This window comes from Artemia franciscana, chromosome 4 (assembly GCF_032884065.1).
Source record: "Artemia franciscana chromosome 4, ASM3288406v1, whole genome shotgun sequence".
NCBI lineage: Eukaryota > Metazoa > Arthropoda > Branchiopoda > Anostraca > Artemiidae > Artemia > Artemia franciscana.
In genome coordinates, this window is record NC_088866.1 from 61,902,953 (window position 1) to 61,920,682 (window position 17,730).

The following is a 17,730-nucleotide window of genomic DNA, read 5'->3' on the forward strand; positions in this document are numbered from 1 at the left end:
AACAAAATAAAAATAAAGAAATTTGCAGTTAAATAAGGGAAGTGTCATTTTTTGGATGTTTAATATATAATTTGTGCGAGTACAATTTGAGGAGTACAGTCCATAAAGAAGAGGTCACGCTAGATTTCGCTGGGTGCTTCAAATGTCTCAAATTACATCCTTAGCTAAGAGCTGCGTTGTTTGCAGATTTACTCTGTTTGTCATTATGCTAGCAGTGAATCCTGCTGGACGACAGGAATATCGAAAAGAAAAAGCTGTGTATAATGTTTTGCGGAGATTGGAGAAAATCTTTTACCTCCCCCCCCCCCTCCATAATAAAATCGAAAGCATCATTCTGACTTCGTCAAAATTGTCGATGGATTTTACAACTCAATTCCCCATCGTGAAGCAAGAGAATGTAGACTTACAAAAGCCATAACTATATCACTATAACTAAACTTTGACCATAGTTATACAACTCTAGCTATAATATAACTTAAAGAAAGAAAACGATCAAAAATTGATTTTTTTTAAGGCAAAATGAAAATACCGAAGAAAACACAGAAAGCGAATATTTCGAGAGAACAACCGCCTCTCTTCTTCAGCGTGAACAAAATAATATAATCAAAGAAAAATCAAAAACCAAGCGCGGAAAGTACAACAAAACCAATTAAAAGACCAATGGAAAAAAAATTGCAAAAAATTAAATATAAATAGAATTCAATTAAAAGACCAAAAATTGTAAGAACTAAAATCAAATTCCTAACTAGACAAAAGTAAGTTATTCGCCAATATCGACGATTTGCACAAAATCCAAACAAATATGAACTGTCATCAGCGGATACTAACGAAGAACTGAGAAATAAAAGAAAAAATTTCATTCATTCAAACAAACAAACCAGCAATTAGATAAATTGGAGTACTAGGTCACCTGATTTTAGCCATTGCATTTCTTGCGGATACCGTTTGAGGCCTAAGGGGTTGATGAAATGTTTGATAATGTGATCGCGGAAGTGGTTCAAGGTTTATCTCAGGGATTGCTAAAGTATCGGTTTCTCTTTTGAGAAAACCAAAATACGACTTATTCATTCTTAAATCACCTGAATCTCTGTTCAAAGCTGGACCTAAATGTTGATATTTACAACTAGTGCTGGACTGTACATTTGTCATGCAATATTAGGTTAGCTTGGTTAAATAAAACAGTAGGGTCTGGATTATTAAACATGTGTTCTGAGAGAGCTGATTCAATATTTTCTGTTTTTTTTTTCGCTTTCTAAGGGTCTCATTAATTGTGGTAGAGTGTTGAGTTAAACTTTCCGTAAATCGTTGATCAGTTCTTCTGATTTACCGAAGACCACAAGAGCAAGAAATTCTGTAGACACCGGAGTTTTCACCTATCGGGATAGGGTCTTTACCTTGGTAGATTTGGGAACTGGTAGTTTTTCTGGGTCTATAACAAGTTTAAATATTATATTTCCTTAGATTTTTGGAAATGCGGCCTGAAACCCTTTTAACGTATGGGAAACCAAGATAAACTGAATTTTTCCTTTGATTTGCGTTTACTGTGGCACTATCTGATAATTTTTTAATACGTTCTGCAATTACAGTATTTATTAAACTAATTGGATAACCATTCCCAAATAAAATTTCCCTAAGATTGTCAATCTCTGAATCCATGAAACGTAGAGAACAAACTTGCAATGCTCTGTCAGCATGGCGGCAACACCCAGAAGAATTCCAGGTTTTTTCATTTTACTGTGATAATTGCTATGTTGGACAAAGGTGGGAACCTAGGGGAGTAACTTTGAGATCAATGCTCTTCAAAGGACCCAGAATCACAGATATTTATTCTTTTTTCCATTCTTAACAACTACCTTGACAATATAAATTATATTACTAGGTCATATTTTTATTTCCAAAAAAGTCTGGTTTTTGCATTTATTTAAATTTTGTGTAATTCTTTTGCAGATGGAGAACTCGGGAGTTGTTCATATGCTGAAAGAAAACAAATTTGGCGATTTAAAATGTATCTACAAGCTTTTGAGTAGGGTGAGTGATGGGATATCAACAATGTCTGAATGCATGTCCAGATACTTGCGTGAAATTGGAACTGCGATTGTAAATAGTGCCAGTGGAGATGAAGCAAATCCGATCAATTATATTCAGGTACTGACATTTGATTTTAATTCTTAATTTTTCAATTTTATTGTATTAATTTTATTAATGAATTTCATTAATAATCAATTAATTAATAATTGTTTTTTATTAATTTGATTTATTAAAATTTTCAGTTTAATTATTCAGGTACTGACATTTGGTTTTAGTTTTTAACTATTAATTTTATTGTATTCACTTTATTAATTAATTTGCTTAATAATCAATTAATTGATCATCAGTTTTTATCTATTCAACTTTATTAGAATTTTAGTTTTATTATAGTTTAATTTTGCCTAATTTATTATAATAATTATAAAAAGTTTTGAACTTGTAATCTTGTGCACTTTTATAAAGGGCCGAGGAGGCGAAATTTTACTTGGGTGTAACTTTATGGGTGTTCATCTTTGGATTGGAAATTAGTGGGATTGAATTTTCTTCTTTAAGTTCTATGTTGACAGCCGAAGTAGATGTAGGCTCGATAATATTCTTGACCACATTGCCTGTCTTTTTACAATTGACGTAAAAAAATATTAAAAACGGGTGTAGGCTCATGGCAAAGGCACCAAGAACTTTAACAAGATAAGAAAAAAAATGTGTGCAAAGCAGAAAAAAACGAGGATGATACCAGTGAAAATATAGTCAGTGGTTGGAAATATCCTCAATGAGTTTTTTCTCTTCTCTCAGTGAGTCTAAATCAGTGGTTCCCAACAGATTTCGGGTCATGCCCCACTGAGACACTTCTAAAACCCTGATGTAACCCTGAGCGATTAAATTTTGTTATTAAAAAATTTACGTGTATTCACCTAAGGAAGCCATTATCTTGGTATGTTTGATTGGGTTGTCCTCTAGGCTTTTTTTTATTATTGAAAAATATTTTCTAAACAAAGCAGTTTTTATTGGTTCCACTGCAACTGAACCCCTTGCTACTAAGCCCTCGTGCATTTGACCTAAGGTACAACTGAACCTCTTGTTACTTAACCTCCATGTAACTGAGGCCCCATGCAACTGAACCCTCGTGCAACTGAACCACTTTATAGATCAACCCTCCTGCAACTCAACTCCATGCAACAAAACCATCCCCAAACTTAACACCCGTTTAACTGAACATTCCTGCAACTGAACCCTCATGCAACTCAAACTCCATTTCATTGAGCCCTCGTGCAGCGGAATCCTGTAAAAATTAACCTTCGAGCAACTCAACCCTCATTCAATCTTATTCAGAACTTTCCATGCCCAGGACCAAAAAACACTTGAAGGTTATGGTTGCAGCAGTAGTCGTACCCTACTACAGAGAGATAAGATAAAATAAGATATTTGTTAAAAAAAAAATCTCTATCACAAGCCGCCAAGGGCCGAATCTGGACTTCGGAGTCGACAAATCATATAGCTGCAGTAAAACTAGCAAAAACTCAAAAAAAAAAAAAAACAACGAAAAAGAAAAATCATAATGAATAGTCATTTATGAGTAACTAATTAAACTGTTAAAAGTGACAAATACAAATCAGAAAAAGAATTGAAAGGGACATAAAAAAGGGGGGGGGCAAAATAAGCGAATAAATACAAAAAAACGAAATATAAATATATGTATTTAAAAGGGACATTAAAAAAGTGTCAATAATTTAACTGCATGAAGTGAATAAAAGAGTTAAAAAGATAAAACTCGTCAAAAAAGAGAGGAGGGGACGAAAATAAATGAATAAACACTAAATAGCGAAATATAAAATACATAAATATATGTTTAAACACGCATAAAAAAACTAAATATAAAATATGTAAAATTACGATGGGAACTAAAAATGATGGGAGAACAAGCAAATAAGTGCAAGAACATTGGCAGCACTATCAGCTAATAAAAAAGGGAGGAAAAAAGAAAAAAGGGGAAAACCAGTGGAATATTTTATTCATTTTTTCCGTGAAAAAGGGGACAAAAGTTTTTTCACATCTGGAAGTATCGCAGCGAATTGGAGACAAAATACGGACGGGCTCAGAAACAGCTCGAGGTGGCCGAAATCTGAATGGAGAGTGACGTTTGGGGAAAATACCTGCCGTCCAAGGGTTTGTTATTACATTTATTGCAAAATGGAGGCACAGCGAAACCCTTCTGTTCTCACTGGTTTCCAAACTAGCTTTTTTAGGAGCAGAGAGTACAGTTAAAAAGTTCTTTGAAAATTATTCGCAAGGCTGTTTTTTGGATTGGTTCATTTTTTTTCTGATACCTGGGTGCCAAATTGGACATGTATATTCGAGATGCGGACGGACAAAAGACGTGCAAATCCTTAAGGAGTGGGAAGGGGGGAAGCTAAATTTATTTAGAAGCTTAAGGAGGGTGATAGACACATTAGCTCTGTGGATGATGTCTTTAACGTGGATATCCTACTTTAAATTTGAAGAAACTGTAACACCAAGTAGTTTAAATGATGACACAGAAATTTCAGAAGGGATAGGATTAAGAAAACAGGGCGAGGATTTGAGGAAACAAATCGGCATTATCATGGACTTAGAGGGGTTTACTGTCATGTCTAAGTCAAAGGCCTCATCTCCAATTTCATTGAGGCTACTCATAGGGCCGCTTATTAAATTTCCAAAGAAAGTTTCAACAACCGTTAGGTCATCAACAAATTTCCCTTGATCAGGAAATTCCCTCGCGAGGCTGTTAATCATGACTGAAAAAAGGAGGGAACCTACGAGAGTTTTGCAGCATACCATTGTGGACAAGGAGGGGATTTGAATAATGATTCTGGTATTTGACAACTTGCGATATATTTTTTAAGAGGGAGGCAACCAATTTCACCAGTAAATGATAATATTGAACTCGCTCATAAGCTTCTAAATTAAAATTTTGTGGTTAACAAGGTCGAATGCTTTTTGAAGGTCAGTGGAAATTAAATTTAGCCATGAATTAGGCTTTTAGAGGATTTTCCCGATGTGATAAATAAGAGAAGTGAGGTATTGGGAAGTGGAAGTGGATCTTAGGCTCCCGAATTGCCTCAAGTCAGCAAGAGGTAGTATTTTCTCCTTTAGCCAATCTGCAAGGAATCCTCCATAAAGTTTCGAGAAAATAAGAGCAAAAGAAATAGGAGAAACGCCTTCAAAACCAGGCTTTCCGTTTTTCTTTTCTAGAGGGGTTATGAAATCCTGTTCCAAATTGTTGGAATTTGCCCAGACTCATTAATCTCGTTAACAGGAAAGACAAGGCCTTAGAAAGGAAATCACCGAAGGCACTAATAAGAGGAAACAGGATATCCAAAGGACAAATACTTGTTTTTCTTAGTTTTTCAATTCTTCTTTCTATCTCAGACGGGGAAACAGTGGGAAAAGGGCTCCTGTTGGTAATTGGTTAGACAATGCTGGAAGGATCTGGACAATGGAAGCGAGGAATAGATTTAGATTATTGGCAGTAACATAAGGGGACTCGGGTAGATTGAAATTAAGCTGCTCAAGCCTCCTGCCACACAGCTTCTTAACCTCGGAATAACAATTCTTTGGTTTATTATGGGCCAGAGAAGGCCCATAGTAGCTCAAATCTTACGGACACATTAAAGAAAAAACATTATCTCATCAGAAAAACTTTGCTGTTAACCATGATTCACGAATAATAACCATTATTTGAATTAGTAGTGAAAGCTCCTTTCCGAAAACAAATTCGGGGAACTTTTTGAAAGAGCTGGAAACGCTGATAAATTTCCCTTCTTTATTTTTCAAGTACTGACAGGGCACTAGAATATCGGAGAGAGTCGATCCAATTTTAGTGTCATTTCTGGATTGCAATGGCTCGAAACCATATAAAAGTCCTACAACTGAAATCTTCATGATTGAATTTCTCATTTTGCTGTTTAAAATTTTTCTCTTGAATACTTATCCATCCAGTCACCTTTTCAAGTGGAAAGTAAAAAAAGTTTTGAAACAAGCTTCCAAGTGAAAAACATTCCTCCGAATACAAAGCTGATTTATCAATGATAGAAGTTATTTATTTTTATTTCGACGCTAAAATTAATTACCATGCAAATTCTTGGAAATCACTAAAAATTGTTAGATACCTTCAACGCTAAAAGTAATTACCAAGCAAATTCTGGGAAACTACTAAAAATTGTTTGATACCCAAGCATATCTTCTTTTTCTTTCTCTTTTTCCCCAACACTAGCCGGTCCTCGGAACATTGCATAATCTTCTTAGGTTCTCGAAATTGGCGTTTTATTTTTCCCATTCCCGTAAAGGTGTGTATTAACCGGTAACTCTTTTTATGTTAGATAACATATATCACCTGAAATTTCCAAATAAAAGCCGATTGGTTGTCTATTCATACCTGCATACAAGTATTATAATCACTACCGTCACAATATTCTTTTAGAATTTTTTTCCGGAGAAATTTTTGAGCCTCTAAAGCTTTGGCTACTTCCTAATACCTCACAATTTTTCTTCAAATAGATTCTGACTTTTTTGTATTCCTTGACTGTCGACAATATCCTATTAAAATTTAACTGCGTTCAGAACTGCTCCCTCCTCCTCCTTCACCCATTAAAAAAATTATTATAATATTTGACCAAGTACGGGGAAAGAAAACAAAATCTGGTCATTTAAATGGAAACTTGATGAATTCCTATTTGAATAGAGCGATTAATAACTTTTCTATGCGCAAAAAGATGCAGGCAAGCAGCACCCTGGAAGAGAATTGTTATTGTTGACTATCAGTGACAGAAGTTAGTTGCAATCGTGGCTCTGTCGGCCACGATTAGACACTCGGGACGAGGCAAGAAGCATATTTTGACCCTCTAATCAGTACTAGTGAAACCTATTCTTAGGCCTTGGGTTGATTTGAGTAAAACAAGGCTTAATTTAAAAATGGGTGGGTTACATAAGAGTTGATTTAAGAAAGGAAAGAGAGGATTGATTTAAACGAGGGTCCAATTGAACGAGACTTAAGTTAAATGGGATTGAGTTGCATTCAGTCAAACGAGGTAAATGGGGTCGAAGTGCTCGTGGGCAGAGTTGTACGGGGCCCAGTTAAATTTGGGTTCAGTTGAACGGGGGTTGAGTTAAAAAGTGTTGAGCTACACGTGGGTCTAGTTATACGGGGGTTCAGTTTTACAAGGATTCATTTAAATGGGGTTGAGTTGCACGGGAGCTCCGTTACATGAATTCAGCTACACCCATACCCCTTTTATACAATGTATAGTGTCATTGCAACACTATCCTGCTTTTGTGCTCTTTAAATGTGACATTATTCACACGCTTTTTTTAAATAAAGAATCTAAGTAAAGTCAGCCGTGCACGTCCTGCCCATGACCCACCAAAATATTGCCATACCCCACCGATGGGGTATGAGCCCCACGTTGGAAGTCGCGGGTCTAAATAAAGAACAAAGATCTTCTTCCTTATGTGTTGTGATCTTCCTTATACACGTTCATATCTGAAGAGAATGAAAGATTACCCACCCCTTTCAAACTGTATGGCCTTATTAATTAAAAATGCAATTTTACAGGAAACAGTATAATTTATTAATATATTTATAATTCATAATTTATTTATAATTTGTTGGTCTATTAGTATATTTATTTATTAGTATAATTTGTTATGGCAAAGTTTAAAAATTCCGATAAGATTGACTTACTTTATCGTTTTTATTTTAAAATTGTATTTTATTGTTTATTTTCAGAGCCTAATTGATTTGAAGGATCGTTTTGATGAATTCCTTAAGCAGTCATTTAATAATGATAAAATCTTGAAGCAAAAGATATCCTCCGACTTTGAAAGTTTCTTCAATGAAAATTCCAAGTCTCCCGAGTTTCTTTCGCTGTTTATCGATGACAAGCTCAAAAAGGGGGTAAAAGGGGTAAGTATGTACTACCCATGATTTTGGGATAAATATTCAAGTTGTTTTTAAATTTTTCTATTAAATTATGTTTATAATTGTACAGGAGAGAATATAAGTGAGAAGGAATATAAAATAAATTTCAGTTTTTTGATAATAGAATAATCCAATTTTTTTATACCAAAGATAATATGCACTTGGCTGAGGGTACACCCCACATAATTGTCGAATTTAAAATGAACAAATAGCAGAAGCACACACTCGACTGTTTTCTACCCATGGGGCTGAGAGGGGAGGACAAACTATTTGTCAGACAATCTCTCTCAACCCATCAAATCTCTTTTATGTATCAAATCCTGTGCTTACAACCCTTCCCCTGCTGTTTGCATGCCAGGGTATCGATGTTAATAACAATAAAACCAATGCACCAAAATGTTATGAAGGTACTGGAAATGTGTTGAGTCAATGAGGCTGTTTTTGGAATGTGACTTAACACTTGAGGACTACGACGATGAGGAATAGGACTGGGCACTTTTCAAAAGCGCCTTTGTTTGGTACAGTATATTCCTTTCGCATGCTCTCCCTAAGGAGACTAGTCGATGACGGTCCTCTTTTCATTCGTTCAAATTAAGTTTCACCAGATATGTGCTGCCTAGAGGTAAAAATGTTTAAAAAACTTACAGGATATGGGTTCACAATTTGGGTTGACGATTTAAATAAAAAAGTAAGAAAAAATGTAAATAAATATATAAAATTTAAACACAAATACAAAAATAGTTAATTTATATTTTTTTTTTTGGTAGAGTAACGTCATGTATTTATGGTGTGTAGTTTCAAATGAGGTGCAATGCCTCAATAGTAAGTATTGACCGGCGCAAGGACCAAGTTGTTAAGAATTGTCGTTAATCCGATACAATATACATACCATAATTGAATTGGTGAAGCAAAACAAATTGTGAACAAGCAATAGAAAACATGAAGTTCCACAGTTTATTAATAGTAAAAGGGATTGCACTAAAAGACAGTAATGCAACGAAAACGTGGGGAAATGGCCCGCCTTATTAAGGTTCAAAAACATGTGGAAGGGCTTTACAGTAAAGGACTACAAGGAAGGGCTATAATAAAGCAGAACAGCCTAAAATAGAACCTATTCCTCGTTCCTCTATTGTTTTTTCTCAAGAATTTGTTTCTCTATTGCAACCTCATCCTTAATCCAGTGCTGTCAATTCACGGAAGTGCGGGGGGGGCGGAGCAAGGATTTATTTTAGATGAAAATTCATAGCGGTTATTGGCCATAATTCAGGGGCAAACTTGTATTAATGCAATTAGGAAATTTGGTGTAAAAAGCCACAACGACAAAAAACTGTAGCTTCTTGTTAACAGCCAAAAAACATCTCAGGACTTAAAACCAACTGTTGTCACTATTCTCAGTTCTTGACAAATATGGATTCTCTGAATTTCTTTCTTTTTTAATTGATTTGTTGCGCTAAAATTCAAACTCTTTGGGATTAACTTTGACCCTTATTACTCTGATACCTATATAGAATATCTAAACTTATATTTAAGAGTTTCCTAAAAATGTTATAGCTCTGCACTATAATTTACAAATTTAGGTTGTCAGTTGCAGAAACAGAACTGACTTGCGGCTGTTGAGGTGCAAGACAATTTAAATTTATAAGTTCATCAAAGGGTATGGTGGATCAATTATAATTATAAACGATACATTTTCAGAACCAGGTATGGTTCTAAAGCGTTAGTGCTTCAAAAAAACGGAGGATGATTCGCTAGATGTTTTTTCTAGAGAAATTGCTACTGTTTTCTGGATTCCTGACTGAATGACCGTACTTCAAGCAGTAAGGTTGAGATGGCTAGAACACATTCTTCGGATGAAGGATGACAGATTGCCTAAGATCGTCGTTGTCGGGCAACCATCTAGGGTAGCAGGTCGCCCCCGAATGGAGTGGGAGGATCTTGTTAGGAAAGATATAAGGGAATAAAAAGCTTCTTGGGAGGGTCTAAAGAAGAAGGCTTTGAATGTAGTGTATAATGTTGAAGAGGATGGGTGGCCAGCTTTAGGTGATTTAAAAAACAGGAATTCTGGTACGGATCGACTGACGTTGTTATACCTATAATACGAGATGATCTTGAGGTAATCCATGCAATGTACAAAAATAGTGTACGCTCAGTTCTGAAAATTTTTTATATCAACTTTCTTTCTGTAAAAGCTTAAAGCCAGTTGGAACTCTGTTGAGACTAATGATGTTAGTGGTGTCAATTGGGGGGTATGTGTTCCCCCTCGATTTTTTCGCCTCTCTTCTGTGCCTAGATTCTGAAAAATACCTGCATGGTATTTCAGTAGAAAAAAATGGAAATGCTCCTCTCCCTAGATTAAAAAAGATGCATTCCCCCCCCCCAATTTTGTGGATTACTGTCATTGATTGAAGTAGTCTTGGGATTAAAGCCCGGTTAAGGACGTGTGTATTATTAGGGACATATACAATATATGTCAGACCAAAAGGGGATCTAAAAAGACAGGAATTCTTTTTTTCTTTCTCTTTCTTTCTGTATTTGCTTATTTCTTTCTATTACTGTGACTCTTTTCATGGTGTTTGGGAGAGTTCTAAATGGTTCATTTTACTAAGAATATGTTTTAGTGAAGATTTTTAGTGCGGGTTTGCAGAGAATACTTTTTGGTAATGTAGGACGTAAAATTGTAGTAGGAAGCATTCAAAATGAATGTGTGTGAAAATTTTCTTTCAATCTTTAATGGTTTTCCCTAATTCTTTTAAGTAAATATGGTCAGATACACCTGTAAAAATACGGCTAGGGGAAGAAGACCCATTAAATAAGAGATATAAATTATTTTCGAAAGGTCAATTACTTTTCAAAAAAAGTCAATTATTTTTTTTTCACGATAACTACGTCGAACCATATTTAACGACCAAGTAAAATTACCAATGTGATATATTAAAAGTTTATCCCTTTCTCTTGCAGCTAACGGAACAAGAAATTGAAATCATATTGGACAAAACAATGGTTCTCTTTAGATATTTACAGGAAAAGGACATGTTTGAGAGATATTACAAACAGCATTTAGCTAAGCGTTTGCTGCTCAACAAATCCCTTAGTTATGATAGTGAAAAAGGGATGATCTCAAAACTAAAGGTAAGTTACCAACAGTGGTAGATGTATTTTTGCAAGCCAATCGTTTTTTTTATACGCGTCTCTACGCATTATTTTGGTACATGTTATATTCAAGTATGTATTTACATGTCAAATTTTAAGCCTTTAAAAAGAATGCTAAATCTAATTGGTTCTTCTATGTTAAATATTAAGCCACTAAAGATAATAAAATTTTTTTAGGTATTTTCTTGTTTTACAACTGTTCTGTAAAAGGACACATACTTGAAAATGTCATTTAGATGTCATGATTAAAGATTTACTTTGCCATTTTTCAAACTTGGCAATTGTGATTTTCACTTACTAAGCCGTTCGTGAGATATTACTGACACAATTTTTGTCCTGTGGTGTTGCAGTGGATTTGATCTTCCCGACGAAAGGTCTTAAGAAGCCAAGAAGCGTCGTTTATCTGATACAACACTACAATCAGAAAAAGAGGTCAGACGCTTATTACTGCAGCAATTTTGTGAATTACATTAATTAATGTAGTTATTCCTTATTACATATTGAAAATTTACCATGAGACGCCGAATGCTAGATGGCCTTTGTGTTTCTTTTTTATATCAGCGCTAGTTTTCTCTCTTATAAGTTGCTTATGCTTTTCGACGTATAGTTTTATCTTCAACCAGTGTCTTGATGTGACTATCATGTCATTTACATGTGCATGAGTAACATTTACTTTGCGGTATATAAATGTGTTTTCATAGATATTAGAAGGTGAAATTGTTTTAAAACTGACATTAATAATTTCAATCAGATATTTAACTTCTTAAATTTTATTTAATATTGAAAGTATTGGAATCATGCATGTTTCGTGGCCTTACTATAATTGTATTAATAAGGCAAATTGGAGTTACTTATTTGTTATTTGAAGTGTTTCTATTTACCCCCTCGATAAGTGTTACATATAATTCATATTATTCGATGTGGCGTTTACTGTTACCATATCCGAAACGTCTATTATTAACTTATAGGGCCTCGGGGGGGGGGGGGGGTTATAACACATTAAGGAAAAGCTTAAATCTCAGGTCCTGATGTTAGTCAACCCAAAATATATATATTTTTTTCAACTAATCACAAAACATATGACTAGTTTTGATGACTTGTTAGTCAACTTGTGATTAATATGGTTGAGACGTTTGATTCTGGTGTCTTAAGACAATTCATTCTTGGTAAGCATAGATGAACCCTATCTCGTCTGAAACATGGTTATGGTCCAAATTGGCGTTGGTCCTAGCAAGACTAAATAATGAATTATCTTTTATTGGAGTACCTTTTTGTGTTGTGTAGTAAACAAGAGTGTTACGTATGATAGGGAAAATGAGTGCCGAGAAAAAACAAAGTATTTTGATAGAAATATCACCAAAATTAGTGGGCAAAACGGACCAGCCCGTCGATGAAATCCTCCCTTCCCTAGATCTTAACTAATGATGGTTCTCGTAATAGACAGAATTGTCTATTTTTTTCTGTTAAGGATTATTTTAAAATCGAAGAAAACATTTGGAAGAAGACCTTGTTATTGCTACTTTGAGTTGAATAATCCCATTATTATTCTCATCACTGAGGTGAGCTACTTATCACGAGGAACTTGTTATTTGAACTCGTCTCTGAGCAATGTTTCAAGGAGACTGCGCTGGTGTAATATCTTTGTCGTACATTTGGGACAGTTTGTATGGGAGGTACCTAATCCATCCTACCCTAGAATTTTTTTTTTTGTTCTGAATTTTTTTGTGATTGATGACATCTTGCTTTTAATTTACAACTCTATAGATTATACCAGTTCGTCTTGACGCGTCATTCTTGGCCCTACAGATGAGAACTTAAAAAAGACTTACATGTCTATGAATAGAGGCTCCTTTACTGTCTTTTACTCTTTTGATGAACTGCTAGCAACAGAAAAGGTATATGCAAAACGAAAAACACAATTAATTCAACTGTTGGTAAAGTTAATTTAGTCTGTTAAGTTATCGTGGCCCTGCAATGTTGATTAGTCAGAAAATTTACTCATTTATGAATTAGTTTGTTTCAAGTTTTATAACCTTTCTGATTAATTGACCAATTTTCTTGTTGCTTATTCCTAAGTCAAAGCAATCTTTTGAATGAAAAGCTGTTACTCAAACAGTTCGTGGTTTCGAACTGTAAGTAGGGACCGCCTTGACTCAATAGTAACCGAAACTCTAACAGAACTTCGATGTCAAAAGATATCAAAAGAATTGGCTTTTTATAAATATATAAGTGTAGTATTACTCATCAAAAGATAAGAGCCCAGGAAAATTTGCCTGGTTTTCAAAAATGGAGAAAAATACCCCAAAAAGTGAAGGAAAGTCGCACCATTCGATTCATTGTATCAGAGAAACTAAAGGTTTTGAGCTCCCATCTGATAAAGTGTTCAATTCTGCATTTTTTACCAAAAAAATAAATCACGGATACGTGTTTATTTGTTTTCTTGTGATTTTTTTCCCAGGGGGATCGTACTAGACCAATAGCTCTAATATATCCGAAGAGGTTCATTCGAACGGGAAATAAAAGTTCTTGTGCCTTTTATAAGTGACAAAAACTTAGAGGACAAATAGCCCCCCCCCCTCCAACTGCCTTTTTCGCTGAAGTCGTCTGATCAAAAGGTTTTGTCATCGGGAAGTATACAGACGTTTTTTGGGGGAAAGTGAGTTTCCCTGGTAGGATTTTCTGTGGGGAGGGAAGTGTCTCGGGGTGAACTATCTAGGGTAAATTTTAGACCTGGGAATTTCCCAGAATTCCTATACGAAATTATTTTTATTTGTCTTACTTTCTCTTTGCAGATTCAATTTTACACGCGGATATGTTATGGGAGAGTCGCCCAGGGAAATTTTCAGCGGATTTAGAATTGTCTGGAGGATTTTCTCGATTGGGGAAATTTTCCGTGCAAGAAATTCTCCATGGGGAATTTTACGCGGGAGAAATTATCAATTAATTTTCCGTAGGAGCAACTTTCCACTGGGGAAAGAACCGGTTAGAAATTAAAGTATTTTTCAAAAGAAAGGAAGACAGGATAATTCTTCAGGTAGGATCGTCCTGAAGAATTCTTCGGGGGGGGGGGGATAATCCCTGTACACTTTCTGTCACAGCTTATTTCTCTTTTGAAAATAATTCCAAATGTGGATGCAGAACATATTGATACTCATCGTAGTTTCATTCTACGTGTTACAGAGTAGTTCCTCTTCTTTGTGTTTTTTTTTTTTTTTTTGTTTATATCATTATGCTAAATGGTCGGAAAAATGAATGTTTTGAAATAAATAGTGGACGCTTGGGAACGTCGGTTATTAAAACCGATTCAAGCATTCATTGTTCATGCAAAGTTCAGCAAAGTGAACATGTTATAGACAGATGAAAAGGGGAGCTGTCTCTTCTGTTCTGATTTGAGATTTTATGATTTGAGATTCTTTTTTAAGAACGAAATATCAGCCTATATGCTGACGTTTATTTCTTTGGAAGCTACAGTGATAACACTGATCAAGTATGGCTCTCAAAGGTGGGTGCTTCGGATGATGGAGGAGGATTTGTTGGATATTTTCCAGAGGAGCTGTCTACGGATTCTTTTGGGTACCCGTCTGGCGGGTTTCAACACTAAGTTTTGCGAAAGATACGGTTCTATCACGATTTTTAGGGCTATAATGAGAGCAAGACAGATGGATAGAACAGTTTGCAGATGAAGGACGAATATTGTTACAGGTCGTCTTTTGGTCTTCAATCTAGACCTTGATTGGGTTGAGAGGAGATCGCAAGAAAGGATTTAGATGAAATTGGAACTTATTGTAAGGGTGTAATGAGAGAACCTTTGAAAAGATTGGGATGGAGGGGAGCGGCTGTGTTGGCCTTAAGTGGCTTGGTGCTGCAGTGAGTTGTTTGTAATAGTAGTGCAAGGTTATCAATCTAAAACAAGACCTAACAAAAGTAACAATAACGGCAAAAAATATATAAACTTGAATTGAGCATAAACTTTATTTTTAAGAGATTTAGCCTGTGAATAAATATTCAAAATAAATGACATGTTTTTATTATTCAATGCCAAGCAGGCCAACTTTCCATTCCCGAATTGCAGTGCCAAGAGGATTAAAGTCAAATTAATTAGTATATGATACCAGTATCAAAAATGTTTTTTTTTTTTTTTTTGCTAAATTAGGATGAGTTACTTCAATTCGTAATTACGGACATGAGGCTTGAAAGCAAGAGTGAAGCCACCTTGAAAAATGGAAGATGAGCAGGAAAGAATATAAAAGCCATTTAAACTAGAAATTTAATTTGAAGAGCACAATTTTATTCAAATTTTATTCAAAATTATGTATATTAATTACGATGAATATTATAAAATTATTATTAATGCTCTTAAAATTGTAAAAAAAACGTTATCTTATGATAGTAAATTCATCCCATAGATTAACGTTATTAATAAAAATTGTTAACGCTATTATGTAAAATTATGTATCTTAAAATTAATATCATAAAATTATTGTTAACATTGTCTCCCTTTTTTTTTTAGAAATCTTCTCTTATGGTGGTAAATTCATCCCATAGAATAAACTTACTATTAAATTTATTACATAAAATTATATATTATTAAAAAAGTTAATATTATAAGATTATTATCAATGTTATCAAATTGTAAAAAAATCTTGGCTTGTGATAAAAAATTCCTCCCGTAGAATAATTTGCATTTTTTGTAGACTGAATGTGGGTGCCAGTTCACATCAAAACTTGAAGGAATGTTTAAGGATATGTCCGTATCAGATACACTTCAAGATGATTTCCGTCGTCATACAGCCAATTCAAGCCTATCCTTATCCGGTGTAGATTTATCAGTAAAAGTTCTTACTACAGGCTATTGGCCGACCACTCCTGGTGCAAAGGTTAACTTGCCAACTGCTGCAATGCAAGCCTTTGAGGCTTATAAGCGGTAAGTAATTTGAATCTTGTTTTAGCTGTTAGCTAGTTGAGTATAACTTAATTTATTGATCATTTACTAATAAATTAACAATTTAATTTATGTAACGTACTTGATTAGTTATCAGCTATTTGAATCTCTGTACAATGTCTAAATACGGATTACTTTTATATTCAAATTTTGTGATATTCGCTTCTACGCCTTGAAGTCAAAAAATAACTTGGGGTAATCAACATTTTAGGCCATGATCGCACCTATCTCTTATGCTAGTATTTTTTGGTTGTTTTCGAGTTACATATGTTTTTCTATAAAAAAAAAATAGCCAAAAAGGATGGATTTTCAGATTTTTGGCTATGCCTTTGTCGCATTACCTCCTTTCACTTGGGCCCTTGACCCTCTCACATTTGCTGTCGTAGTATCATATATATGTCGCTAAACGATTTTTGCCCCTTGGGACAGCAGGGTTCATAATAACTGAAAAATAGAAACGTGTTTTGAAAAAGAAAAAACTATTAGCTAATGAAAGGATTGCTGGTCAGGTATGGTATTTAGTTGTTTTTTTTTACTTTAGTTAAGGATTTTTTTTGCGGGGGTGGGAGGAGTCTTCCCAAACACGCTGATATGCATCCAGACTTATTTTGAAAGTAAATAATGACTTTTATTTTTGTTTTGTTACCTCTATATGGAAATTTAACTGTTTTTTTGTAACGCCTTTGTTAAATAATAATTTGGAAAAAAGAATGATAATTACTGCCTAGACGAAACTAAATAAATTTTTTAAAGGTAACTTCAAAAACTAATTTATTGAGTCAAAGGTCTGACTCCCTTTCCCCCTCATCTTCAGTCCCCAAGGAATTATATCTTGGCCTAGGTAGCACTGGTATGTGGCATTTTTTTTTTCAGCCCTAACAGTCCACCGGAATGTCATATTCAGAATTCTAAAGACTTATCGGAAGCTAATGCTTAGTTCTACGTGATTTGTTTTTATTAATACAAATTTGTCATATTAGTAACTAAGTAAAGTGTCAAGTGGCACTTACCTTGTCTAGCGTTACATTTTCCCCACGTCTGCTCTTATTTCATAAAAGGTAAGTTGCTATTGGCAATAAAATAAGCTGTCTATTAAGCAATTATTGCTCTGATAGTTTTGATTGATTCTTTTCTATTTTTCTGGTTCAGGAGCCGCCATGTCTTTCTATAATTGCGCCCCCTGTTCACTAGAAAAAACCAACAGAATCCATATTGTAAACGTTTTAACAAAATAAGCAATAAGTAAGTTTTTTTGGCCTTTCAAAGCAATAAGGCCTTTCGTTTGAATGTGTCTTTAGTTCCAAGAGAACCCGCTCCTTCTCCCAATTTGTTTGAACTGTTTGACTCCTAATTCAGCTCTATGATTAGGCTATACTTTGCTGTCGTGATAAAACATGATGGATTTTGTGGCTCTTCTGGTCCACCATGACTCTAAAATAAGGCAAATTTTATCAGGCGAATTTAACCATGACTCTGAAAATCAGGCAAATTTTATCAGGCGAATTTTACCATAAGCAAATTTTATCTGGCGAATTTTACCATGACTCTAAAAATCAGGCAAATTTTACCATGACTCTAAAAATCAGGCAAATTTTATCACGCGAATTTTACCATGACTAAAAATCAGGCAAATTTTATCAGGCGAATTTTACCATGA

At 34.6% G+C, this 17,730-nt stretch overlaps 1 protein-coding gene across 3 annotated transcripts in view; it reads left to right on the forward strand.

The window, feature by feature from the left end:
• LOC136026691 (cullin-3-A-like) overlaps positions 1-17,730 on the forward strand; it is an 87,240-nt gene that overhangs the window by 39,270 nt on the left and 30,240 nt on the right. For all 3 annotated transcript variants that reach the window (XM_065703439.1, XM_065703441.1, XM_065703440.1), the window contains 4 exons: positions 1,948-2,145; positions 7,790-7,966; positions 10,940-11,110; positions 15,826-16,055. In XM_065703439.1, the coding sequence (XP_065559511.1) occupies positions 1,948-2,145; positions 7,790-7,966; positions 10,940-11,110; positions 15,826-16,055 (776 nt within the window). The remainder of the gene's footprint in view (positions 1-1,947; positions 2,146-7,789; positions 7,967-10,939; positions 11,111-15,825; positions 16,056-17,730) is intronic.